The 20,489-nt window shown below is 40.0% G+C and overlaps 1 protein-coding gene and 1 pseudogene across 5 annotated transcripts in view; one reads left to right on the forward strand and one right to left on the reverse strand.

Moving 5' to 3' along the window:
* Window positions 1–526: 526 nt before the first annotated feature.
* Window positions 527–20,489, forward strand: part of Esrp1 (epithelial splicing regulatory protein 1) — a 55,237-nt gene continuing 35,274 nt past the window's right edge. For 3 of the 5 annotated variants that reach the window (XM_074068856.1, XM_074068857.1, XM_020178226.2), the window contains exons 1-9: window positions 527–1,000; window positions 1,489–1,617; window positions 2,841–2,954; window positions 6,229–6,343; window positions 17,947–18,045; window positions 18,160–18,214; window positions 19,955–20,065; window positions 20,179–20,311; window positions 20,410–20,452. In XM_074068856.1, the coding sequence (XP_073924957.1) occupies window positions 869–1,000; window positions 1,489–1,617; window positions 2,841–2,954; window positions 6,229–6,343; window positions 17,947–18,045; window positions 18,160–18,214; window positions 19,955–20,065; window positions 20,179–20,311; window positions 20,410–20,452 (931 nt within the window). In that variant the 5' untranslated portion in view covers window positions 527–868. The remainder of the gene's footprint in view (window positions 1,001–1,488; window positions 1,618–2,840; window positions 2,955–6,228; window positions 6,344–17,946; window positions 18,046–18,159; window positions 18,215–19,954; window positions 20,066–20,178; window positions 20,312–20,409; window positions 20,453–20,489) is intronic. The other 2 variants (XM_020178222.2, XM_020178224.2) reach the window with 1 other exon arrangement.
* Window positions 18,902–18,996, reverse strand: LOC141422032 (U6 spliceosomal RNA; annotated as a pseudogene).

Below are 20,489 nucleotides of genomic sequence, written 5' to 3' on the forward strand. Positions count from 1 at the left end.
GGGGTTCGGCAATTGTCCCCGCCACCTCCCGGCTGCCGTTGGCCGCTCCCTCCCACCGCGGCTCGCCCTCCCAGGGCGCCGCACCCTGGGCTGCTCCGCGCCCTGGGCCTCACCTCTGGCCTCCTTTCGCTTCCCCGCGCCTGGCCTTTTCGCTTGACCCTTCAGAACCTTCGGCTGCGCTCCCCACAGCCAACCTTCCTCGAGCCCCCTCATACCTCTCGGTTACCTCCAGCAGGGACCCTTCCCCGCGACTCTGCACCCTTCACCCCTCACCCTTTTGCAGTCCAGCCCTGTCTAGCCTCTGGGTGACAACCGCCTCTTCCCCGCCCCTCCGGCCTCCCCTTCCTCCCTCGCCCTCGCCTCTCCATTCATCCAGCCATTGTCTCCCGCCCCTCCTCCCCCTCCCCAAGCGGCCTCCTCCCCCACCGCTGCCACGTCGTGGTTTGAAGGAGCCAATGGGCCCGCGCCGCCAGGTGTCTCTTACCTGCACCACGTGGGGGAGGGGGAAGGGGCGGGCAGGTAGAGCCACATCCCAAAACAGAAAGGCTTTCAGCCATTGCGCGCGCCTCCCGGGGGTGCAGCCCTGCTCCAGGCTTTTTCGTAGACGCACGGGCAATTGAATACAAAAAGGGCAGGCCTCCTGCGCCCTCCTTCCCACCCCCCTTCCTGCCCTGGGTGTGGAGCACCGGCCAGGTGTGGGCTTGGGTGGTTGGTTACCGCCTTTTGCACCAGCGGCAGCGAGGAGGGGGGGGTGGGCGCTCTTTCTTTTTCTCTTAGAAGAGGGTTTTAGCACTGGTTTTCTCGTTCTCACTTCCACCCCACCTCACCGCCTCCCGACCCCCCTTCTCCCCCCTCCCCACCTATCGTCATGACGGCGTCTCCGGATTACTTGGTGGTGCTTTTTGGGATCACTGCTGGGGCTACCGGAGCCAAACTGGGCTCGGATGAAAAGGAGCTGATCCTGCTGTTATGGAAAGTCGTGGATCTGGCCAACAAGAAGGTATTTCTCCACGTTTTTGTCTAAATGCAAGGAGTGGGGCCGGAAGTTTGTGTGGGAGTTGGAGAAGGGATAGGTAAAAAGGTGCTCTCGTTTGCCCACTTGTGAAGCTGGATGCGAGGCCTAGAGGATCAGGAGTAAAACCAAACTTGTTGGCCAACCGCCTTGGAGCCATTTCAGTCTCACGAAACCTGGCCCAGGTGCAGAGGCCCGGCGCTGCCCGTCGGGGGACGCCAGGCCGAGGTCTAGTGGGTTCCTGAGGCGCTAGGGTCCGCTGGCAGGGCTTTGGCGACTTGATCCGGGTGGGGGTGGGGCGAGGGCAGGGACGCGCCGGCCGCGGGGCGACTGGAACTGCTGGCGTCTAGGGAGCTTTGATTATGCAGCTGGACCCCTAGAGAGGCGCGGGCCGGCCCCGCCGCAAGCGAGGGAGGAGGGGAAGGAATTTCCGAATTGGAGGGGAAGCTGACCCCCTTCTTCTCTCCCTCCCGGAGGTGGGACAGTTGCACGAAGTACTAGTTAGACCGGATCAGTTGGAATTGACGGAGGACTGTAAAGAAGAAACTAAAATAGACGCCGAAAGCTTATCCTCCGCGCCACAGCTGGACCAAGCCCTCCGACAGGTGACAGCCCTTGGCCACGCCACCCACTCTCAATCTGGGCCGCCCGGCAGCCCCTCCATGGGGCCCGACCCCATAGTTCCACGCCCTGTAGGGCGGTCCCCGCTTGTCCCCTGGGGCGGGGTGGCCAGACTCCCAGCGGCGTGGGTGGAAGCGCAGCCTTGGGACCAGGGAAGGGGCGTCTGGGAGGGGACGCTGCTCTTCTTGGTCTCCCAACCCTCAAGAACTTGGGGGACCCAAGTTCGCTAGTTTTCGAGTTGCGTCCCGAATAGTTTTTGGGGCAGGAGATCGGTCGCTGCAATCGAATGACGAGCGGAGTTTGAATCCTAGCGCCCCCGTCTCCAGGTTCAGACCCCAGACTCGCCAGTCCCCGGCGGGTTTGGGTCGGTCTTTCAGCCACTGGAAAGGGGGCGCTGTAGGGTAGAGATGCAGACCTGCCTGGCGCCGTATGCTAGGCGAAGTCAGTTTTGATCCGACCCTGAAAATGTTTGCCTGGTTTCAGTTTGCTGAACTCCCAAAGGCTCGGTTCCTTTATTGCTTCTTTAGTGGCCTTGATCCAATTCCAGGGAGGGTTTGCAGGTCCGAACCTGTAGGGCTGCTCGTTAGGTCATCGTGGACCTGGTGGAATCCCCTTATTGGAACTGAGGTGACCTAAAAACTGGCTACTCCCGGGGGTGCTGACGGTTCTGGAATCGGGGATAGGGCGGGGCGCTCAACACCTGTGCACAGGTGAATGCCCTGAGCTCTCACCGCCTCTCCCCTGCACACGAGTTTTTGCATTATAGGGAAATGTTATCACTTCTGGGGTATATTCCAGCCTTTTCAAAGCCCTCTGCATTCATTAGCCGCTCTGTTTATGAGAAATTGCCATCTTAAACTTGGCACATCCAAACATTAAAAAAGAACGTCAGGGAATGATGATGTAATCTGAAGACAACCTGCCAGGGAAGAGACCTGGTTTGTCTTGAATGAATTTATCATAAAAATAGAGGGGGACTGAAGATAAAAGGCATTGATTAACTTCACCTGAGCACGCACTATGGCTTGATTGGAAAGTTTCTTTAAAGGAAGTTAGCAGGTTTTTTGGAAAGAAGTTTTGGCTCTGTCGTGTTGCCCTAGCACCGGTGTTCTTCAGGGTCTTCAGGGCATTTTCTTTGGTTATCGCTAAGTGGGGCAACTTGCAAATTCTGTCTCAATGGCATCTCCTGTGTGTGCGTCTTTTTCAGTTTAACCAGTCAGTGAGCAATGAGCTGAATATTGGGGTAGGGACTTCCTTCTGTCTCTGTACTGATGGGCAACTTCACGTCAGGCAAATCCTGCATCCAGAAGCTTCCAAGAAGGTAAGGCTGCTGGACTCTAGAAGAACGCTTGTCCTACTGCTTGTGACAGGAGACTGGAAAAACCAAAAAACACCGAACAATCAACAACAACAAAAAAAAACCAGTTCATTTATTCTATTTATCCTGGCTTCTGAACAAACTTGAACTTTTGGGGGTGACAGGAGGTTTTTTGAAAAGTGGTTTACCCAAATTTTTTTTAAACTGTATTTGGGAAGATTGAAAAAAAAAAAAAAAGAAAGAAAGAAAGAAAAAAGAATAGTGGTGATGGTTGCAAAATGCTAATGAACTAGGCTGAGGCTACAGCTGAATGGTAGAGAGCCTGCCTACCCTGTGCAAGAGCCTGGATTGGATCCCCAGCAATGTACACAGTGTTCACGTAATTCACGACACCAAACTATACATTTAAAGTTGTTGATTTAGGAGGTTAGGGATGTAGTTCAGTGATACAGCACATTTATAATATGTGCAAGACACTGAGTTCACCCCAACACCACCCAAAATGTTAAAATGGTAAATTTAATATTAAAACTGCATGACAATTTCATGGAGCTGTAGGGGATTGCAGTAATTTTATAGAAAACCTTTGGTGGTTTTTGTTACCCTTTTCCAAAGCTGAATTTTTAATCACTTAAAGTAACTAAGAGTAGGGAAGGAAGACAGTGTTTATACTTAGCAATATTTCCATTTGTGGAAATGTCTTACCCTAAAAAGAAATATTAACCTAAACCTTTTAAATTGTATTTCTAATTGGTTAAAAGACTATTTATTTAGGTGTTACTTAAACACTTAGATTTTATGTAAATGTTCAAAGCCTAAACCTTGAATCAATAGGCCCAGGTCCTTGTCTTACTATTTGTTACCTTTTCTGATGTGGAAAAGATTGTGACATGATAAAATACAGTTTTACCTTGGCTATATGTAATTTCTCTCCCTGGGAAGAATATTTAGGGGCTGTGGGACAGTGAAGAACATAGCCACTCAGTACACCAATCATTGTTAATACAGTTGCTGTTAACTCAAATTAGTTTGAGCTGTCCCTTTTCATTATAGTAGGTGGGTACTGAGCTTGAAAAGACAGAATATATTTGGGTAACTCTGTGAGGCAGGTCTTACAGTGAATGATGTAGATTGATAGTTGATGATACAGGCAAGTGTAGACAGTGGATATTTTCTTTCTCTTCATTCCCTGAAGTAGGGAAACCTGGGAAGCTAGTTAAAAATATAATAATTTTAAGAGTCTGCGAGAGAAGCAGGGTATGGTGGTGGTGCATGCCTGTAATCCCAGCACTTGGAAGGCTGAGCTAGTAGATCCTGAGTAGAAACCAGCCAGGACTACCTAAGAGACTCTGCCTCAAAAAGAAATGAACAGCAATGACAAAAGTCTGAAGGAGAAACTGAAGTTTCTCTACCGTAATGGTTGAAAAGATCACTCCTTTTATGATTCTTAGTCATAATTCAATTTTATTGAAGTCTAGACCAATTGCCATATCCTTGATCAAGAAATAGATACACATAAAGATTATTATTTTCCCAAAAAGTCATAAGGCTTTGGGGTGGGGGGGGGGCAGGCCAGCAAGACTTAATTCTTTCCCTACTGGAACAAAGGAAAGCACCTGTTATCATTATTTTAGATGAACTGCTTTGCAGAAAAACTTATGGAGAAAAAGGAAGATATCTTCCTGAGCCATTTCTATTAGGATTAATTAAATCCTAATTAATTAGGATTTTTTAGTTCCATTGCATAGTGACCATGATGCAGTGACGATGATTTTAAACTAAGTACAAAAATACACATTGCTAGAACTACTAAATATTACAACTTAATCTTTTTTCTAAACTTTGTATCTGTGAGAAAACTGATTAGTTAAATATGAGAAACTAAAACAGTTTATGTGTCATAATGAAAGTAATTCTATATATTCATTTATATGCAAAATGGTAAAAATAATATATTACATAGAAAATAATAGATTAAAATGCTTTTTCCAAACATGAACATATTTGGATAAATTCTTCCAGACGTCTGTAGAAAAGCATTATTTTTACAAACTTCTTTTCTCTGGTTTATAGCTTAATATAATATCAACAGCTTCATAATTCCTAAATAAAATACTTAGTATTTTTAATTGATTTAGCTATTTAAGCTGACCCTTATTGTCATATATATGAGTTATTATAAACAGCTTTTTAAATGAGTTTTTATAGGTAATTGTAGAGATTTTCTTTCTTTTTTAGTAATTCTTGAAAGCTGTGGCCATGATGCAATGACACTGATTTTAAAGGTAGCATGCAAAGATCACAATAGAATCTAAAAGGAAGAATTTGGATGGAGGAGACATTGTTGTATAAATATTCAGAACACATTAAAACTCTTTATTTCCTCCATTTTTTTAACCTGTAAAAAAGTAAGTAGAAATGTACAAAAACTATTTAGAAATTTTAAGAGAAATCTAGGGTTTTTTTTGGTGGGGCCGGTATTAAATTTCATTTTAAAAATTTCTCTTTAGTTTGGTGTGCTGGTACATGATTGTGGTCTCAGCACTCAGGAAGTTAAGGCAGGAGGATCAAGAGTTCCAAGATAGTCTGGGCTATATAAGAAGACCTTGTCTTAAAAATAGTTATCTTCTAAAAGCTGCTTAATGAGGCTCTCCTCTTTTCCCTATGCATGGAAACCAGGGCTTTGCTCATTCTAGACAAGCACTCTACCACTGAGCTACATCCCCATATTTTTAAAATCTAATTCAAGCTCTCAGGTATAACCAGAATAGTGGACAGGGAACTAATGTGGGACTAAAATTTAGCACAAAATAATGCTTTTCAGTTAACCAGGAATCTACTATTTTAAACTAAGCACAAAAATACACAATGCTAGAACCACTAAATACTACAACTTAATCTTTTTTCTAAATCAAAATACATATGGTCTAAAATGATTATGTCTGGGAAGAGTGTATTATTACCACCCAGAAAATAGAAAGCCTAGCAGCCTAAGTGTGATAGAACTTCAGAAACAGTTTGAATGGAATGCATAAGGGAACACAAACGTTGTGATCTATTTCATTAACATAAGATGACTTTTTTTGTGAGACTCATAAACAGGATCTGTTATAATAATAGGAGTAGCTATTAAAAATGATGCCATTCTTACATTGAGTCTTATATTTTTAAAAATTGTAGCAAAATATGCTTGCATTCAATTGTTAGGTTCCTAAGTACTAGGCAAGCAGTGAACCAAGTTCACTTAATTAATAATCTCTACCTTGTCCTTTCTCAGAATGTATTACTACCTGAGTGCTTCTATTCCTTTTTTGATCTACGAAAAGAATTCAAGAAATGTTGCCCTGGCTCACCTGATATTGACAAACTGGATGTTACAGCAATGACAGAATGTATCCTTTAAAAGGTTATCCAAAAATCATTTGAAAATATAGCTCCAGGAAAGTATGGTAATTTAAGAAACTTTTAAATGCTTTCAGTTTTGTCAGTGTATGGATGAAATTGTCCAAAATTTGTGGACATACCATGCTAGGAGGAACAGTACAATTATAGACATCTTTCAAAGTAGTTATAATTAACTGAACAGTTGGATGGTTGTGTAGATGGATTTTTGTTAGGTGATTGCATCTAAGATAAGATTTGATTTCAGATGAGATTTTTTGTTTTTTGTTGGTGATGAACCAGAGAAGAATGTGAAGACTATGTTTTTTTGCAAATTCCAAGACTACTTGCTTTTCATTATCTTGATCTTGGGGTTTATTTTGACTTCTTTAGAATGGATAAGATTTCTTTTTTTTTTTTTTTTTAAACTACTGTTTACCTCTTTTAACCTTCCTGAGTTTCTCACAAGATCATGACAATTATAGTAAGACATCCTTGGGGATGATAAAATGAGGTCTGGATTGTCCTCACATTCTTTGCTTACCAATAGTATATTTGATGCATTATATGTTGTAAAAGTAATTTTACAATCCTAAACCCTATAGTCAAGAATGACCCTCTGAAGTGCTAACTAATAAGTAGTCATGTGTTCATGTATCAGAAACTGAGTAATAGTTGAGGTGACTCCTTGACAGCCACTGGGAGACTCCTCATGAAGTTCAATCTAAGTTACTTTCAGGAACTTGGGGGTATAGACAGGGTCTTGCTAGGTGAGTCTGAGGTTCGCTTGGGCTACATAGCATGACCCTGTTTCAAAAAAAGAAAATAATTTTCTCCAACTATTCAGTTTCCTCTTAAAGCGAAGGAGACCTTTGCCTAGTGATTATAGGTCAACATACTAGTAAAACTGTCCATTACTAAAAATGGAAGTTTCTTCTATGTAGGCGTTTTGATTTTTCTCAATGTGTTGACAGTTTAGAAAGAAAACTTGTTGAACGTTCACCCATTATTTATTTATTTTTCCCTCCTAATGTCTTCACATAAAATTTGGGAACATGAATGAACATTTTTAAAGTGGTTACTTGGGTTTTTTCCTTGCTCTGTGTTGCTTTCCAACATTTTACAGCACTTTTTATTATCTGATCTTTAGGTAAATGAGTAGGATGCTGTGCCAATAAGTTTTTCTGTCATTTCTTTTAATCCTAGCTCTATAAGCATACATTGGCAATTTATTTTTAAGTGCTGTGATAATGAAAACCAGACACTTGAGTCTAGCAAACAGATAAGTTGTGAATAAAGCTGAGATGGGTTCCATTTCATGTGCATTGCACCTGATATTTGAGGCATTCATGGCCATTTAGCAGTGCATTCACTGAAAAATGATAGAATTTCCCTGATGAGGTCACCAAACCAATTTCTAAGGTCAAAAGCAATCATACTAAATTTGAGTGTCAACTTGTGTTCATCTATGCAAAGTATTTTTATGGTGTCTGCACTGAGGAGTTTTACCCTTCCAGACCACTAAATAAACATTTTCCTTGTTAATTTGTAAATGGTCCTAAATTTGGAAGTACAAATATATCCATTAGATATCTTTGGTTTTGCAAGGTAGAGAGGCATTTCCTCCTGTGGGATTACCTGTTCAGGTAAATCAGTGGGGAAGGGAGAAAGTCTCCTGCCATCCCCTGGGAAGGAACAAGTTAGAGAATATGCAGATGAATATGCTTATTTAATTTTTGTTGCTATAGAATAGTTTTATTCTTGTTAATTTAATTTTTAATTATTTTTTTGGTTTTGACGATTGAACCCAGGGCCTTGTGCATACAAAGCACACACTACCAATTAGCTATACCCCCAGCCAATATTCCTGTTTTTTATTTTTAAATATGCATAGATATATGGATTTGTTTTGAACATAGTTGAAATCAGATAGTCTTTTCAGCTTTGATTTTTTTTTTTTTTTTTTTAAGCCCAAGAATACATGTTTTAGATTGCTCCATGTCTTTTCATGGCTTTATAGTTCACTTCTTTTTAGCACTGCATAGTATCGCATTGTCAGGATGTACTCCAATTTATTTATGCACTCTGCTATTGAAGGACAATTTTGTTGATTCCAAGTTGTGATAATTATGAATAAAACTGTCATAAACATGGCCACATAAACCTGCCACACAGGTTTTCACATGGATATAAATTTTCAATTCATTGTGTAAGTACCCGGAAGTATGGTTGTTGGATTGTACAGTAAAAGTGTGATTTAAAAAAAAAAAAAAATATATATATATATATATCTCTTTACTGCAATTTTGTGTTTAACACAGATTTCTTTTGGGACAAGAAAGCAATTAGGCCTTCAGGGTTTTGTTTTTGTTTTTCTTAATGTAGAGGGTGAATATGCAGTATTTCAAGGTGCTTATGGACAGTGAAAGAAAATAAGAATGTAGTCATTTTCTATGCAAACATTCTACCTTTGAGGCACATCCTCAACCAACCCAATGTTGTCATTTTCTAGTGGAAGAGAGACTGAGACTGAGTTGTAGTTATGTATTCTAGGCCTCAGAGGGTCTTACCACTCTGTTCTGCCTTTCTAGATGTCTTTTTTTTTTTTTTCATTTTTCTTTTATTATTCATATGTGCATACAAGGCTTGGTTCATTTCTCCCCCCTGCCTCCACCCCCTCCCTTACCACCCACTCCACCCCTTCCCGCTCCCCCCCCTCAATACCCAGCAGAAACTATTTTGCCCTTATTTCTAATTTTGTTGTAGAGAGAGTATAAGCAATAATAGGAAGGAACAAGGGGTTTTCTGGTTGAGATAAGGATAGCTATACAGAGCATTGACTCACATTGATTTCCTGTGCATGGGTGTTACCTTCTAGGTTAATTCTTTTTGATCTAACCTTTTCTCTAGTACCTGTTCCCCTTTTCCTATTGGCCTCAGTTGCTTTAAGGTATCTGCTTTAGTTTCTCTGCATTAAGGGCAACAAATGCTAGCTAGTTTTTTAGGTGTCTTACCTATCCTCACCCCTCCCTTGTGCGCTCTCGCTTTTATCATGTGCTCATAGTCCAATCCCCTTGTTGTGTTTGCCCTTGATCTAATGTCCACATATGAGGGTTAAACGCAGCCTTCCCCAAGGTTCACTTTTATCTTGGATTTTCCCAAATGAAAGCCTTGTGGACCATAATGTGCTATGTAAATAAAACACTATGGCCACTTTGATAAAAAGAAAAGGCTTAAGAATTTCTTGAATGCAGTTCTGGTTCTTATTTTAGCACTTCTTCCCTCTTGTCTTTGTTCTTGTTCTAAAAAGTAATCCTGGTGTTGGTGTTAGGCTCTGAGTTGTTCCACTTGCAGGTGTGTTGCCTACTTCTGAATTATGCAATTAAAACTGAGAAGACCTTATCTAACAGGTGAACTGTGCATTGCATTTTGCAAGCTTTTTATTTAATCAGGCAAGGTGGTGAGAGTGTGATGATGGGGTGGTATTTCTGTGTTTCTTTGTTTTCTTAAAGGAAGAAATTATCTTAGGCTCCTTGGAGAAAGTAGTACCAAGTTGTCTCCTAACATTTTGATTATGGGGCTATTTGTTTCAGTGATACAGTTCATACTAAGTGTTGGTGTGGCCCTGGGTTTAGTCTCTAGCACCAAAAAAAGAATTATCATTTATGCCTTCATTAGCCTGACAAGAGCCCAGTGGGATATGTTACGCCCATTTTACAGCTGGAGAAGCTGAGGTATAGATGTTTTTGTCTTTATCTTAAGCTCCAGCATCTATCTGATACAAAAATCCCACTTCCATTAATAAGAATAAAGATCATGCCAGGCACTGGTGGGTTTACACCTATAATCCTAGCTATTTAGGAGGCAGAGATTAGGATCTGGGTTCAAAGCTAGCCTCAGGCAAATAGTTTGTGAAACCGTGTCTTGAAAATAACCAACACAAAAAAGGGCCTTGAGTTTAAGCCCCAGTACCTCAAAAATAAATAATAAATAAAGATCATTTGTTCCCTACTTAGATAAGTCATTTCCTTCTAAAAGATAAGCACCTATTTAAATTTATATTATCTTGGTTTCCTCTGTATACACCAATAAGCCATTCAGCAGTAAGGTGAAAGTAAATTTGTAATTTCTGTTCCACTGTGGGGTATTGAATCTGTATGTGTTGTTTGACATGATTATACCATTCACAAGTGCAGCTTTCTAATACCAGGATAAAAATATGACTAAACTGCTCTTCTTGCAACCCATGGGTTAGTAGGGGTGATGGTTATGTTTTCCTGCTGTTTGTTTGTGGGACTAGGGTTTGAACTCAGGGCTTCACACTTGCAAAGCAGGCACTCTACCACTTGAGCCACATCTCCAGTCAGTTTTGCCACTTCTTGGTGGGTGAAAAGAATTTGGAATTGTGAGTACATATGAGTTCATAGTGACAGTGGCCTGTTTTTCTCCATAAGTTAAAAATAAAAATGGGGAAAATGGCCTCAATAGCTTAGTGGTTAAGAACATGAACTCTGGAGTCAGATTTACTAGTGTCAAATTATTTTCACTTGTCAGTTTCAATTTCCCCATATCAAAATGGGAAAGACTATTATAAGGAGCAATAAAATAGTTTACATGAAACCACCTAGCAGTGCCTGGCTGGGGGTGCTCTCTCGTCGACTAAGAGCCTCATACCCTGCTAGACTATTGGTTGTCTCAGAACAAGTAAGCAGTGGCCAAGGACTTTGAAAAGGACTTCCTTATTGATTTAAAACCTGGTTTAAACTGTTTTACACTTAAAAATTTTAACCTCACAGGAGACTGGATACTAGAACTTTTCAAAGGATCAACTACATGTTAGTACAGGTAAACTTTAATGTCAGTTTGACTTTTTTTATTTGGAAAATATTGTGTGAATGTGTTTCATTCTACCCTTAAGAATTTATGATTGAACAAAGTCATTATAATTATACAAACACTCACTGCCCTTCTTAAAAGAAGAAGGGAAGCACTGAATCTTCTGAAGTACCTGTTCATATGAAAAGGAATTTGGTCTATCATGTCAAGGAAAAAAACGGTAGAAAGGGATTTAAAATACCCCACGCACAGTTAAGCTATGTCAGTGGTTGGCCTTATTAGCTGGAGGGGAAGGAATATCCTTAGTGTCTAATCATCATGATATAAGCCAGGTCGGCAGGTACACCAGCCTGTGATCTGTAATAACGAAGAGACAAGACATACTATGCTCCTTGCCAGCCACTGTGTTGATTTTGTATAGTTTAGTTTAATTATAAGAGAAAAATTTTTTGATGGTGGTACAGGGCTTCATGTTTGCTAGGCAGGTGCTCTATCACTTGAACCACTGTAGCATCGAGTTTTACTCTTCAAATGTAAGTTTGAGAATTCCAAGATAATTTTATTTGTTTTAGGACACTTTAGAAGACTTGTTTTGTTTTCATGGAATCCCCTTTTCCTAACTTGTTTATCCCATAAAAATGTCCTTTTATCTTTTTCTCTTATTTCTTTATACTTTTTTCCTTTTCCCCTTTTATCATTTTTACATTTACTTACATGTGTATACATTGTTTGTGCCACCTCACTCCTCCCCTCTTCTTTTTTAATATTTATTATAATTTATTTTGCAGGACTGAGGATTGAGCCCCTGGCCTCATGTGTGCATGCTAGGCAAGCACTCTTAACACTGAACTGCACAACCAGCATAAATGTCTTTTCCTGAAGTAGAGTTCTTCATCTCTTTTGTTAGTTAGGTTCCATGGTTCTATCTACCTCTTGTTTGTCCTAGGGTACAATTGATCTGATTTGTTTCAAATTCTCTCACGTGCCCCTTCATTATAATAAAATATCTCCTGGAATATTAGGTCAGGATCTTATTTTTAATTCTGGGAACTTGAAAATTTATAGGAAGTAGTTAAAACAGATTTTAGATTCTTTGTCCAACATTTTATTGTTGGTATAAAAAAACTTTGTTGCCTAAGCTCCTAGTTCCTTTACAGTGGCATTTTTTTGGGGGGGAGGGAGGGTGGTGAGACTGGAATTTGAACTCAGAGCCACACCTCCAGTCCATTTTGCTCTGGTTATTTTGGAGATGAGGTCTCTTGAACTGTTTCTCTGGGCTGGCCTCGAACTGAGATACTCCTGATCTCAGCCTCCCAAATTGCTAGGATTACAGGTATGAGCCTCCTGCACCTGAATTACTGTGGCATTCTTAGTTGCTTGTTTCGAAGCTCACTTTAAAATGTAGCAGATTGGGGCTGTGGGTGGAGCTCAGTGGTAGAGTTTATGCTTAGCATTTACAAGGTCCTGGGTTCAATCTCTAGCACACACACACACAAAAAAATTAAAACAACCAAAAAATAAAACCAGATGGGGGCATGGCTCAAGTAGCAAGTGTGAGGCCCTGAGTTCAAACTCCAATATGGGGAAGGGGGCACTGTTGGGGGGAGGGGGGAATTGGGAATAGAACCTATTTTTTTTTTAACTTATACAATTCATTTGTATAAGGGTAATCTTAACACTTTGTCATTTTCTTCCCCCTTTTCCTTCACATACTTATAGGAAATTCAATTCTTAGAATACCATTGATTATTGTCTTGCTATGTTGTATCTGTTTGCTATTCTTTTCTTCACTACCATAGATATTTTAATGTCTGACAACATATGTAATTGTCACATTGTAAATAAAAAAGAAAACAGTAAAAAGAGATATAACAAAGTTGTCTTCTGAGGTCTCTTTGGCAGGAAAGACAGTGGCTCTGAGATGGGATTTTGAGTTGGGATTTAATTATAGATTTTTAAACTTAATTGGTTCACAGCTAATGTATTTATTATATATGTGTGATTTTCAGATACAAACTCAAAACTAAAGTTTGTAAAAGATGTTATTACAAGTGAAAACTGTGTATCCATTCTGTCAGTCAGGAAAGACTTTTTTTTTTTTTTTTTTTTTTTAGTAGATAAGCTAATACTAATGAACTGCATAAATTTCTTCCTCTAAATTATACCTTCAGCTGATACAAGCAGTGCTGAAATCTTACCCTATTTCACCAATGGTGATGCTAAGGAAAACTTTCCTCTTTGTCCATGTGGTGCAAAGTCTCTCCAGTGCTCTAACTCAATTCTAGCCTGAAATGTTAGTTTTGTTCCCACCATGCTAGGCTGTACCCTTCCTCATTCCCTCCTGGCACTTCTTGTTTGTAAAGCTGGCCAAGCCTGTTTGTGCTGTTGTGCTGCCTCAAGGGCAGAATGAGTAAATTGCATGACAAAGCCATAAATCAGGAGGCCAGACTCATCTTCTCAAGATGAGCTGTGCAGCAAGTAATTCAAAATAGAACTAACTATATACGTTGATGGGATAAGGAATTGGCACTATACAACATTCTTAAAAAATACCTCTTTATTTGTGTTGAATTTGGGTGAGGATTATGTGTTGAACAAACTTGAGAGAGGTGTATGTGTGTTTAAGGAGGAGGTTTGAGCATGCAGGAGGTCGGGTGACTTAAAAGTTGTTAGCAGCATAGAGCTGCTGACCTCTGTGATGGCTCAAAGGGAAGCATGTTGGTGCGTGTTACATAGAGTCACGTTAGCCGGATGCCAACAACATATTCTTAATTAAAAAGGAGAATTCAGCAAAATTATTCTTTCCCTACAAATCTGTTTCAACACAGAAAGGAGACTTCACATTTTTACTTTTGATCTCTATCTCCTTCACTTGGCTTTTATCTATGAATTTTCGAAACAAAACAAATTAAGCAAAGCTTCTTAAGCTTGGTGCAGGGAATTTTGTACACAAAATCACATCAGAGCTGTGATGTAAGTCTGGTTCCATTTCCTGCCAGCTAGGTGACTGAGTGGGTTGTGGAACGTCAGTTAATCCCAGTGCCTTTATCTTCTTGGTGAGGTTATTGTGAAAACTGGAAGAAATAGATGGTAGTTTGGACAAAATAGTGTTTAATAAATGCCTTTATTTATGTCAGTGTATTTTTAGAAGCTCTCAGGGCTGTGAAGGGTAGAAAGATCAGAGCAAGGTAGGTGCCAGGAAATGTAAATAATACAGTAGAAGAGAGTAATTTATTGCAGAGATAATATCTGATGGACTCTTAAATTGATGGTTGTTGCTGAAAGCAGGTAGGGAAGTCTTTGGTGCTATGTGGCGGTTACTCATAGTCCAATTTGGTTAGGGGATTAAGAAGATAAGAGTGGTTTATAAGAAGTTACTTAAGCAAAGGTGAGGAGGTTATATAATCTCTTGTTATTTATAGATGAGTTAATGGAGTGGATTTGAATGGAAAATCCTTTTACGTTCCTATTTCTCCAAACCTGAATTTCCTCCCAGTATTGTGTTTTGGGATGGAAAGTTATGATATGGGCAACAGTCCTGTGGTAGTGTCTCTATTTGGACACCCCCATTCCTCTAGGACAGAGACAAAGCTTTTTCTGTAAAGGACCTGATAGTCCATATTTTAGGGTCTGTGTACCTCATATGGGCTCTGCTTATATTCTTCTTTTTATAATCCTATAAACCTGTAAAATCTATTCTTTGTTCTGAGCTGCACAAAACCATGCTGAGGACGAAGGATCACCTCCTGTATAAGTGGGTGCTTTTCTTTTAGGTTTCCTAAGGTGCGCGTATGTATTTGCTGATGGGGTTCCACGTGTATCCCGGTGTTGACAGTGTATCATGTTGCTCTACATGCAGTGCTTTCTTGGCCAACTCTCTGCAAAAATCTTCCCAATAAAGGTCTTTTATATATTATATGTAAGTGCTTTCTCTAAGAGATGAGCAGATGGTAGGAGGCGGAGCTGTTGGGAACTATGACTTTACATCAGTGGTTCTCACCGTTAGGTATTTTTACCTACTAGAAGACATTTTAGTTGTTACAACTGGGGAGTGAGTGAAGGTTAACATGCTACTAAAAATCCTCCAGTACCCAGAAAACCTCCCCCTCTCACAAAGAATTGTGTGGTTTACATGCAGAATAAGTGCAAAGATTAAGAAACATGGTTTATATGTCGAGTTGGTCTCCACTTTCTTGGGTAATTTTTACTCTACTGTAGGCCCATACAAGACTAAAGGTATTATTAGAATTGCAAAGTTGCAGACAATGGTGGCAGAATCTGTAGGATAGGGCTACTCATGACTAGTCTTTGTTCTGTAAGGATCTCTACAACCCTTCCTTCCTCTCCATAAAATTTAGGGCATTTGTCTCCCCAGTGTCTTCATCCTTTGGCTCTGGGTTTTCTGTCATTCTTTGTAAATGGCACTGGTTGAATACTTTATAGTACCTCCTTCCACAGGTAATCAGTGGCCAAAAATCAGTGGTCATTGCAATCTGTTGCTTGATGTTCTGATCCTTCAGTGGGCAGCACACTTATTACATCACTACATGATATAAAGGGCAGGGGTGAGCATGTAGACATGATCTACCATTTGAGCTTGATGATTATCCTGTGGGAATGAACAAGGAGACTGCTGAGTTCAGATTTTTTCATCATAAATGCAGCCCTCAAAGTGTCTGGTTCATCATGGGTTAGGAAAGTGGTCACTGAGGGCTCCAGGAAGAGGGATGGGGAGTAGGACATCTCTTATTACAAGCTTGCTTTGTACTTTGGGCTTTTTGTTTGTTTGCTTTTTGTTTGTTTGTTTTAAGATAGGATCTTGCTATGTAGCTCAAGGTTGCCTTGAACTCTGATCCTCCTGCCTCAACAAAAAAGCCTGGGGAGGGGAAGATTATCAAATCTTTTTGTTATTGTTGTCCTGGGATTTGAACTCAGGGCTTTGGGCTTGCAAAGCAGGCACTCTACTGCATGAGCCACACCTCCAGTCCATTTTGCTCTGGTTCTTTTGGAGATGGGGTCTCACAAATTATTTGCCCACTTAATCTCACATTTCAATCCTCCTGATCTTAGCCTCCCAAGTAACTAGGATTATAGGCATGAGCCACTGACAACAGCTTATCATAGCTTTATCTTCATAGATAAACTCAAGCTTAGAGAGGTGAAGTAGTTTGAATAGTGTATTATCTACGGAGAGATGGGCCAGGTGAGAGACAACACAAAGATGAGTTTGCTCTAACAATGTCTTTTTACAAAGAAAAGAAGGAGGAAGCCCAGGGTGAAATGGAAAGTGATTTTTAAACTGAGAATAAAAAAGAGTGTTTTTTCACTGAATTAACTCTCCCAATGATTGGCTGAACTTGTTAGGAATTAGTGGTGCGAATTCTCTGAATTCTTTCAACATGTATCCTCTTAGTTTTCTCTGAACAGCACATACAGACCTTTCCCTTACATCTATCTTAATTATTAAAGCTTTTTATACTAGTTAGAAAACAGTGTAAAACAAGGCAAATATTCTAGTAACCATCACCCAAATGCCTGTTTTCATTCTAAACGCTAGAAAAAAATATGTGGTCTGGTATTAACTTTCCCTATCCCCAACAAAGAAAGGGTCTCAGTCCTTCTGCCAGGTGATTACAGGCCTGTGCCATCTTGCCCAACTCATAGTATTATCTTCAGTGTACATTGTACTACATTATAAAATTTACAAAAATTTATATACAGTGCAAAAAGACTATAATATTGAAATTAAACATTATAGTGATTGTTTCATAAGGTAAATTTTTTGCTAGAAATACATGCTTATTTTAGAAAGATTACTAAATTATAAGACTTAATTTCTTGTGATGTTGAGCCATGTGTTTAAGAGCCATGTTTCCTGGTTTACTCAAACAGTGTACTGACATGGTCAAGAACCCTATGTTAGCTGTGCATGAAAGATATATGCCTATATTCTCAGCACTCAGGAGGCTGAGGTGGGAGGAGTTCCAGATCAGCTTGGGGCAACATAGTAAGACTAAATCCCTTTAGCTCAAAAAAGCAAAAGTATGTGTGCTGTGCCATTGATGACTCTTCTTTTTTTTGGGGAGAGGTTTTTTTTTTTTTTTTTTTTTTTGTCTTTTTTGGTGCTGGGATCGAACCCAGGGCCTCACGCATGCTAGGCAAGTGCTGTACCACTGAGCTACATCCCAGCCTGATGACTGTTCTTGAATTGTTTCTAACATTACCCTCCAAGGACTAGTATTTGCTACTATCAAAGATGGGATCTCCTATAAGGCTCTAAAAGTATTCTGGAAGGGAAGTTCTGAGTAATAGCATGGAAATAGTGTCATCGGTAATCTGAAGCATCCATTATAAACATTATGCCAAAATATGTAATGTCTTTTAATAAGTCATTTTTTATGTCTTGACTGATGTAACCATATCAGTTACGTTACATGGTCATGGCCTTATTTATATCTAAAGATAGAAGGAAGTAGTCTAATTTTGTTGCTTTCTTTATAGTTCAAAGTGAAATGAAAGTGGTTATTATTCATGCATTTGCTATTACTTAGACAGAATTTTTATTACCATAATACCCAGGACCAGACTGACTTGGACATTTGATCCAAGAGAGCAGGTGGAGATGTCAAGGAGTATGAGTGTCCTGACTAATGGGAAGGGTTATGTTGAGACTTCTACAGAATTTTCTCTGGCATTTTGGGACTTTATGAGTTTAATTTGGGGTTACCAGTAACATCATTTTACCTCTTCAAAATGTTTCCTTAACTTAATCTCACAGGTTTAAACTTTGACAAGCATAGTTCAGTCTCCCGATATGGAGCCTCTCAAGTTGAAGATATGGGAAATATAATTTTAGCAATGATTTCAGAGCCCTACAGTAAGTATTGCTTTGGAAATAATGCTGTCCTGGAACTTGATCCCACCACCTTTCCTGCAGCTGTGCTTTTGCTCTCTAGTAGCTAAAATAATGATTTTCATGTTCTCATTTTAGATCACAGGTTTTCTGATCCAGAGAGAGTAAACTACAAATTTGAAAGTGGCACTTGGTAAGTGAATTCTATTCATTAGAGCTGTTTTATTTGTTCTTTTTCATATTGTGTGTAAGACTCCCTTTGTTTAGTTACTTTTTGCTGTCATTTCTTAATGTTAGGCCATTTGTTACTTAAAATAAGCTTGGATAATGGGTTAAAATTTAATGAAGTGTTCGCATCTTCAGTCATTCAATGACCTTAGGTGCATCCTATGTTTGTATCTATCGTTATTATTATTATTGTTATTATTATTATCGTTATTGGTTGTACTAATGTTTGAACTCAGGGCCTCATGCTTGGTATGCAGGCACCCTCCCACAGGAACCACTCCATTAGCCCAATTTTTTTTTTTTTTTTTTTTGGCATTGTGTATTTTCAAGATCAAGTCTCTTGAACTATTTGCTTAGGCTGGCTTAAAAACTTGATTCTCTTGATCTCCGCCTCTCAGATAGTTAGGATTACAGGCATGAGCCACTAGCACTTGGCTTGTTATTCTTATTTTAGTCTTTTCAAATCTAGCTATCCTCTCATTTGGAAAACTCTAAACTAAAAATCATAGGCTTTAAAAGGTCATGATTTCACTGGGATAAATTACATATGTTCTATTAGTTTATACATTTTTGGGGGGTGGTACTAGGGCTTGAGCTCAGGACCTTCACTTTGAGCCACTCCAGCCCTATTTTTGAGAAAGGTTTTTCTTTTTTAAATATGGAACGCTTCATGAATTTTCATGTCATCCTTGCACAGGGGCCATGCTAATCTTCTCTGTTTAGTATATGTGCTGCCGAAGCAAGCACGAGAAGGGGGACTCACAAACTATTTGCCCGGCTGGCTTTAAGCTGTGATCATCTTGAATCTCTGCCTCCAGAGTAGTTAGGATTACAGGTGTGAGCCACTGGTGCCCAGCTTAGTTTGTACTTTTAAAGCAAAGGAAATGCTTATAGAATGTGGAATGGTGGTATCTCTGTGATCACAGGTAGACCTGGTTATATTTGTCACTCACTGAAGTGAATTGTGTGGTGCCTGATGTGAATAGAAACTTCTGACTGCTTTGCCCATGGAGAGACTTTGAATCCTATTTAGTTGTGGAAAAAGTGACTCATTAGGAAAATGTCCTGGGATTACTGAAAATATGACCATGAGAAGGACAAAACATCAAAAGGTGTCAAAATGTGTAATAGGTGATTTACAAATGACTCATTAAGTGTAGGGACTCCCACCTGTTTTCATAAACACCTGGTGATGGTTCTCTAGTTTGATAGGAGAGATATTTTAATGGCAGATTTCTGACTTACATGTACACATTCCTGATGTGGGTTAATTGTCAGCTCTATTCTGATCCTAGGTTTTACTGCCAAATGGGATTTCACCTCCACTCGTGTACTGGTTAGATCTTAGAATGAATTTAAATCTATCCTTTTTGTTCTGTGAGGGTATTGGGAGCACTGTGCTTCCTATGAATTGATCCTGGGTGCTTTTGAGTTTATGGCCAGCAAGCTGCTCTTTGGCTGGTGGTGGTTTGCTGGATGAGCTGGCTGTGTTGGACCTACATAGGTAGCTTTCTTAGTATAGTGACCCACCTAAACATTACCTTGTAACCAGAAAACTTTCCAGGGTGTAAAGGAAGTCAGTATAGCAAGTCTTTTTGAACTCCCAATTAATAAGACCCCATGGGTAACATTGCCTTGCAGGGGGTGATAGATGTCTGACTTGCAGGCATCAATAAGGAAACCTGATGTTCTGCTTCATCCACAGCAGCAAGATGGAACTTATTGATGACAACACTGTGGTCAGGGCACGAGGTTTACCATGGCAGTCTTCGGATCAAGATATCGCAAGGTTCTTCAAAGGACTCAACATTGCCAAGTTGGTTTTCTTTGATCTATGTTTTACTCAGTCCTGAATGGATGCGGAGTTTGCTATCATTTTCTCCTCACTGTGTTTTTTCCTACCTGCCACCTGTTTTATTATTTTCAAAGGGGAGGTGCAGCACTTTGTCTGAATGCCCAGGGCCGAAGGAATGGAGAAGCCCTGGTTAGGTTTGTAAGTGAGGAGCACAGAGACCTAGCACTGCAGAGGCACAAACATCACATGGGTACGCGGTACATTGAGGTAGGTCCTCAAACCTAAGACGCTTGACTTCTTGAATGATCATTAACATATGGTGAAGGACTCAGAAACTGTGTTTTAAGCTCTCTTTCTTTTCTTAGGTTTACAAAGCAACAGGTGAAGATTTTCTTAAAATTGCTGGTGGTAAGTGCCTGTTATATAATGTTATATAATAAGAATC

This window comes from Castor canadensis, chromosome 3, assembly GCF_047511655.1.
Source record: "Castor canadensis chromosome 3, mCasCan1.hap1v2, whole genome shotgun sequence".
Lineage (NCBI taxonomy): Eukaryota > Metazoa > Chordata > Mammalia > Rodentia > Castoridae > Castor > Castor canadensis.